The following is a 7,432-nucleotide window of genomic DNA, read 5'->3' as shown; positions in this document are numbered from 1 at the left end:
ATTTTGCTTTGTGGATATGAAATTTCCCATGTAGAATTAGTAAATTGACAATCCTGTGTAATTTTTTGTTCTTATGATACTAGTGTCCCCTTTGGGTTTTCTGTTCGTGTTTTTCTACGTGTGCACCTTCAAACGAGGCGGAGTCCTAGTAGGTGCTTGTACTTGGAGGGAGGAACCCTCCTGAAGTGAAGGGAACCGGGCTGGGAGGAGGGGTTGAAGTCCCCGCTCCGTCCCCTCCGAGGTCGGGCTGCAGACGGGGGACAGGCTCCCCGACGCCGGGTGAATGAAGACGCTTCCTCCGGCCCGCGGACCCAGGTGGGACACGCTTGCATCGTTTTTGTCCCTCTTTGGACCATGAAAGCAGCTCCAGCTGGTGCAGAGGAGCTCGGACGAGCCGCGACTTCCTGCAACTTTTCTTCGAGTTTGGAGGAGCTGAGATGAAGAGAAGAGCCTGAAGAGTTCTCCAGCGATTAAACCAGAGGTACGAGTACACATACCAGTCCCCTAGTAGTAGTAGTAGTAGTAGTAGTAGTAGCAGTAGTTTATTCGGTCATCATAAAAACTAGAATGAATGCCATTCCCTGTACTGGACATCTGCATGCACACTGTAGTAGTAGTAGTAGTAGTAGTAGTAGTAGTAGTAGTGGTGGAAGAAGTATTCAGATCCTTTACTTAATTAAAAGTACTAACACACTGTAAAAAATTCTATTAAAAGTAGCTACTAATACCACATTGTAAAAAATACTGTTAAAAGTAAAAGTAGCCTACTCAATGCAGTGTAAATGATCCAAACTGTTTAAATGGGCTAATCCTTTCAGCTGTACTGGTAGGCCGTTGTATTGTTGGCTAGTTTCATTTATAATAATTACTGAAGTAAATGGCCTGAGTACTTCTTCCACCTCGGTGTATTTATGCTTTGATGTGTTTTCTGTGATGGACAGCTCCGCTAAAGGAGTAGTCACGTGATAGGATAGGATATGAATCGGTGTGCTGAAGTTTTCCTACGATCAGTGGTGGAAGAAGTATTCAGATCTTTTATTTAAGTAAAAGTACTTACACCACAGTGTTAACATACTCTGGTACTGTACAAGTCCTGCATTGAAAATGTTACTTTAGTTGATGATGATGCACATCAGGTAAATGTAGTTAAAGTATTAAAAGTAAAAGTAGTCAATGTAGAAACATAAAGGACCCAAACAGTTGTGTGTTTAATGCTCTCCTCATCTCAACTGCAGACTGTTATATTGTTGGCTAGTTTAATTTATTATAAAACATCATATTTTTAAAAATCACATGTGTTTTGTGTGCAAACATCCTAATCTATGAAGTAACTAAAGCTGTCAGATGAATGTAGTGCAGTAAAAAGTACAATATTTCTCTCTGAAATGTAGCAGAGCAGAAGTAGAAAGTGGCATGAAAAGCATAGAAGTAAAGTAAAAGGACCTCAGAATTTGGACTTAAGTACAGTACTTTGAGTAAATGTACTTAGTAAGATTCCACAACTTGTAATAGTAATACAAGTTTATTCAATCATAAAAACAATAATTCATGTCTTAAGTGAATCAGAATCAGACAAAGTTTTTTGTTATTGTATATTTTTTGTATATTTCATTGTATTGTTATTCGGTACACTTAAGTTTTTTTTTTATATTTCTTAATATCCTATCTGTATCTATTCTTTATATGTCAAGTGAGTGTTATACTTTAAAAACAAACATTAATCATTAACATGAAATACACAATAAATACAGAAAAACAAATACATATACATACAGTACGTACATACATACATACCATACGTACATGTACGTGTTAAAGGTTGCTCCTCACAGTAAGAGATAGATGTGTCCCGAGGTAAAGACGGTAGTGAAACCACAGGAGAGGAAAGTTCTCACTCTGACATTAATAAAGTCAATTTGTAGTTTATTTTTTATGAATGGCAGTCTGAGCTTCTTGTGTGTTCAAATAAACTTAAAGGAGAGAATGAACACAGGAACACGTCAAACTCTCTTTCATATATATATATACATACATATATATATTAGTGTTCATGAGACTATGGGACCACTTTAATAATCATTTAAATAAACGTTTTATTTCTTGTGTGTCCTGTGTAGAGCTGCAGAGATTAATCCATTAATCAATTAATTTGTCGACCAATAAATTAATCGCCAACCAAATCTGAGAATTGGTTTGACAAAAAAATTCTGCACATTACGAGGAAATTATCTAATTGCGATTATTTTTGATTGATATTTACGAGATTCTGTGCAAAACAAGGAGTTTTTTCTTCAGTCTGTAGGGAGAGATTCCAGCCTTTTAAATGTGAATATGTTCTAGTTTCTTCACTCCTCTGAGAGTAAATTGAATATCTTTGAGGTTTGGGCAAAACAAGTGAACACTTTTATGAGTTATGACATCGGACATTTTATAGCCCAAATAAAAACACAACAAAAGATTAGTCAAGCAATAAGCAGTTCTTTCACAATCAGAGAATTTCTTCATAAAAATGACTTCATCGATTGTCAAAATAGTTTAGTAGTAGTAGTTCAGTATCTCAGTCAGTAGGGAGTTAGGTTGGGAACCGGAGGGTCGCAGGTTCAAGTCCCCATACGGACCAAAGTATGGTGGTGGACTGGTAGCTGGAGAGGTGCCAGTTCACCTCCTGGGCACCGCCAAGGTGCTCTTGAGCAAGGCACCAAACCCCCAACTGCTCGGGGCTGTACCTCTCTATGGCCCCCCTCACTCTCTCCATTTAGTGCATGTGTGTAATTCAGGCCTGTGTGTAATAACAACAGACTGAAAACCTTGTAATTTCCCCTTGCTGGATTAATAAAGTGTACATTATTTCATTAATAGTTGATAACTAATCAATACATCTGCAGTTCTAGTATTAAAAGTCAGAAATAACGTGGCCCTACTTCACATGTTACTTTAACAGTCCAAAAGTTTAAGACGTTCAATTCATAAAACAGAGAATATCCTCTCATTTGAGAAGCTTGAACAAGAACATGCTGTTGTTAAATTAAATGAATCCGGTGTCTTGTGTCCCAGAGGTACATCACAGGATGGTTCAGCTTTTGTTCTGACGTGGGTAAATTATAATTATGCCACCAACACAAACGGGTGGTTGTGGTTTTAATGGCGGCAGGTGTTTGAGTGTCTGTTGCTCTCTGCAGGGGAGACTTCCAGCTGGTCACCATGTCCCTGTGGATGATCCTCCCTGTCAGCCTGCCCGTCTTCACCATCACCGGAATATGGCTCGTGTAAGTACCTCAGACTTTGTGTGAACTTAGTCCCGCATCGCCAGATCTTCCTCTACAGGTCTGGCTAGTCCACACAGCGTTTTGTGATGGGAGGAAATTGGGCTCTGGTTTATTGGCATTTCTTTAAACCAATCACAATCATCTTGGGGGGCGCTAAGCGCCGGACAGAGCCCCGGTGCCTCTGCAAAATCGCCTGGCGAAGGAACTTGTTTTGGTGGAACATGTGTATTAAAAGTTGTTTTAATCGTGCAACACAAAACTCCGATTGGATAGATAGTCTAGCTAGCTGTCTGGATTTACCCTGCAGAGATCTGAGGACCAGGTAACCAGAGTCCTCAGAAATCCCCCCGGAGTTTAAAACGCCAACACAAAGACGGAGGAAGGGGACGGACATCCGGCCGAATATCAGCGCAGATTTGTTATCAGCATCACGGGAACAATGCCCTGAAGGAGTAGTCGTTGTCAATGGGACTAGTTGACAGGCTTCAACATCGGCTTCTTCCCTGTGTTTTCGTAAACCAAATAATTTCTTGATGCAACGTGTCTTGATTGTTTATCTATAGACGAACAGTCTGACGTGTCTCAACTGCAGTTGTCTCTACAGCGGTCTGGTCGGGCTAAGAGGCTACGCCTGCGTTTGTCCCCGCCGTGGTCACGCTGGCTGGACAGGGTTCATGGATTAAAACACTTTCCTTCTTTGGGAGGAGAGAGCACCGGCTTGCTGTTTAGACTAGAAGAGTCAGCCTTTACATTTCCCTGGTCTCGTCGGGTCTGCGTGTCCCTGCATCTGGATCTGTTTCGCTCCCAGCTGCCACATCTGTCCCATCACGTGACACACGGACACGATAAGAGCGACTTTTCATGGTGGAAATGAGCGAGGTCAGCTGCTCCTGTGAGAGTGTTCAGCGTGCAGGGTTATTCTTGCATAGAGGGACCCCCCCCCCCCCCAAAGAAAAGAGGTTTTAGCCATCAGCACAGAACCGCTAGTGCTAAAATGATTGAAGAAGAAGAAGTGAGAAAAAATAGCAATTCAAATCTTCTCTATGCGTGTTTATCAGCAATTTACCAAATAACAGTTGATCAAACAGCATAGACCTGAATAGAGTCCACTTATACCGGTTTTACCGCTCAGAGTTGGTCTGTACCGGACTCTCAACGATTTTAATGATATAGCATTTAGATTTTTTAAGTAGTTCTGTTAACTGGGGCTTTATTTACTCAAGCATAGATAATTTTTATTATGAATTTGTCATGAAAAACAGGCAAAGGCATAGATTTCTGTCAAATTCGGCAGCCCTGACCCTTTACACTGTATGCTCCTGGATAGCTCAGGTGGTAGAGCGGACGCCCACTCCTCGACCCAGCCAGAGTTTAGTTGAGTTTTTTAGTCTGGACGGACAAAAACTGAGACATTTGGAGACAATGACGCATGTCAGTCCGTCTCATCGGTTAGGTAGCTTACACACCTTTCAGTAACAGTCTTTGCGTCAAGGTAATAAATCCCTGCTTGTAATTTTCACTGTTTTTATTTCTCCAAAGTATTTTCAACTTCTACATCCAGGATTTTCACCGGCATGCACATGCCCATGCCCATGTGTGATGTCAGACGTGTCAATAGTTCGGTTACTGGAGCTAAAACTCTTGTGTAAACAGAGTTTGTTTTTGTCTCAACAGGCCACGTAAAAATAAAAATGTAGTAGTAGGAGCTCAGAAACACCAGAGTAGTACGGACGTGAGGCGTAGTCTTAGCAAAAGGTGTGCGTTTTAAAACAAAACATACTAGTGTGGATGTAGCCTTAGAAGAAGAGATTGATACGTAGCTTAGCATAAAGACTGGAAACCACTTCTACTTCAGATGTTGAGATGAGACGCTTAGGTTGTTCCTGGGCTGTGTGACTGTGTCTTTGTCTCTCTCTCGGTCTTCCTTTCTCTCCTCGGATTCAGCCGATTGTCACAACAGTCTTCCTTTTGTGAGGAACCCTTCACACCTTCCCAATCCCTAGTCCCAAATCTGCAATCCCCCCCCCCCCCTTGTATTGTTTCCAGACACGTTGTCAGCTGTTGGCTGGTGCCTCTAAATGCTCAGTTGTACGACCCAGAAACCGATCGGATGCATGAGCTGCTGCTTCGACCGAGCTCTCATAGAAAAGAATTAAGCGAAATGGCTGTAAAGACAGTAGGATTTAATCGCAGTCAAGTCAGTTCTTTAAGTCCAAAACGCTATGATCTCGTCTACCAAAGTCCACCACTGTTGTTCGAGTAAAGGCGAATCCATTCTCCTGCCCGACCTTGTTATCAGCGATCAATAGAGGCACTCACGAGTCTAATCTTAAGTTTTATCTACATGTAACATTTGCATCATCACCTTGTTCTGTTTTCTGTGAGTCTTATCCGTGGCACAATGTGTCTTTTGAGTGTTGGGTGGGATTTAAACTCATGTTATCTTTTATCCTGACATATCTAAAGCATCAGATCACATGTTGTTGACATGGGGCTAGAGAGTCTACAGGCATGCACACGGCCCTGTGCCGTGCTTTTAAAGGAGAAGTCTCCTTTAAGTTGAACAAAATGCTCAGAACTGCAACCTGTTCCTCTGAATTTCTTCATGTTATGTAAAACACGTCCGATCCTGCATTAACCCGTCAAATTGTCCCTTTCAGGAAAAGTTAAGTGGAATTTCATGGAAATCCATCCAATAGTTGCAATCCAATAAGTCCACTTTGAGATATTTCAAAGTGGACATACCAACAGGTGCTGGCTGCTAGCAGGTTTGAAACTCGTTGGGACGAGACTCTCAGGCTGAAAATGGGCTTCAGAGGGAATTTATTTCATTCATTTTATCAGGTTATTTGTCAGGGACAATACATACAGGTTAAGGTGTAATTTCCACTGGGCACATGGGGAAATGTCCCCCCCCCCCACACTTTCAGATATCACTATCACTTCTGGGGTTGCTCCAGTGCTGCAGGACATTACGCCGGATCCACATATTTTCTGCTTACGTCTGCTTTCTTTGTGTTAGAATTTTAAATTGTGTGGATTTCTGAGGACTATGGTTACCTGGTCCTCAGATCTCTGCAGGGTAAATCCAGACAGTTAGCTAGACTATCTGTCCAATCTGAGGACTATGGTTACCTGGTCCTCAGATCTCTGCAGGGTAAATCCAGACAGTTAGCTAGACTATCTGTCCAATCTGAGGACTATGGTTACCTGGTCCTCAGATCTCTGCAGGGTAAATCCAGACAGTTAGCTAGACTATCTGTCCAATCTGAGGACTATGGTTACCTGGTCCTCAGATCTCTGCAGGGTAAATCCAGACAGCTAGCTAGACTATCTGTCCAATCTGAGGACTATGGTTACCTGGTCCTCAGATCTCTGCAGGGTAAATCCAGACAGCTAGCTAGACTATCTGTCCAATCTGAGTTCTCTCGCATGATTATTTTGCAGCGGCTCTGTGTTCAGCCCCGCCTATAATGACTGTGATTGGTTCAAAGAAATGCCAATAAACCAGAAATAAACCATCCCTGAATGCTGTGTGGACTAGCCAGACCCTCCTTCATCCCGCTTTGGAGGAGGGTCTGGCAAAGTGAGACTAGTGTTATAGGAGACTATATCAAAGATTGTTCATATCTTATTTATTTATTTACATTATTTCTTTCTTCCTGTTCTTTTTCTCTCCTTTAACTTTTACAGATATGTGATGGCTCTGTACAACCAGCATGTCTGCCCTGTGCACAACTGGTACAACACACACACACACACACACACACACACCGCTTTACGATGTTATTGTCACGCACAAATGTGAACTGTGTTTTTCAAGAATTCTGTCTTAGTCCAAACACAGGGAACCAAAGCCAGGACTCAAAATGCCCCTGAAGACTAGAGCTGGACCGATAAAGGATTATTTTTAGAACAATACCGACACAAATATTTGTTGATTTAAAAATCGGACGATATATAATTAAGAAAAAACGACTTGTCTCTGCTGTCCCCACGTGGCCCAAAACAACCCAAAACAACGTGCTAATGTAGTTTTAAAGTTGCGTTGGCTTTTAGTGTCTTAAAGTTAGCATCTGCGGAACAGCTCAGTTCCCGGGGGCTAAAACATAGCAGCTCAGTGTGGACGAGGCCCAAAACAGCGAGTGTGGGGGGGGGGGGGGGGG

The 7,432-nt window shown here is 42.1% G+C and overlaps 1 protein-coding gene and 1 long non-coding RNA gene across 5 annotated transcripts in view; one reads left to right on the top strand and one right to left on the bottom strand.

Moving 5' to 3' along the window:
* The window catches only part of LOC117936553, a 12,050-nt gene that overhangs the window by 3,716 nt on the left and 902 nt on the right, over positions 1-7,432 (bottom strand). Inside the window, exon 2 of the long non-coding RNA XR_004654975.1 lies at positions 2,350-2,353. This is a non-coding gene — a long non-coding RNA (uncharacterized LOC117936553). The remainder of the gene's footprint in view (positions 1-2,349; positions 2,354-7,432) is intronic.
* LOC117936537 (transmembrane protein 150A-like) overlaps positions 174-7,432 on the top strand; it is a 23,318-nt gene continuing 16,059 nt past the window's right edge. Inside the window, exons 1-3 of one of the 4 annotated variants that reach the window (XM_034859692.1) lie at positions 174-481; positions 3,193-3,266; positions 6,960-7,007. In XM_034859692.1, coding sequence (XP_034715583.1) covers positions 3,202-3,266; positions 6,960-7,007 — 113 coding nt within the window. In that variant the 5' untranslated portion in view covers positions 174-481; positions 3,193-3,201. Of the gene's footprint in view, positions 482-3,151; positions 3,267-3,990; positions 4,131-6,959; positions 7,008-7,432 lie in introns of those variants that run through there. The other 3 variants (XM_034859691.1, XM_034859690.1, XM_034859694.1) reach the window with 3 other exon arrangements.

The sequence above is a fragment of the Etheostoma cragini genome, chromosome 21 (genome assembly GCF_013103735.1).
Source record: "Etheostoma cragini isolate CJK2018 chromosome 21, CSU_Ecrag_1.0, whole genome shotgun sequence".
NCBI lineage: Eukaryota > Metazoa > Chordata > Actinopteri > Perciformes > Percidae > Etheostoma > Etheostoma cragini.
The sequence above is the reverse complement of the archived record's forward strand: the minus strand, read 5'-3'. Positions and strand labels throughout refer to the sequence as shown.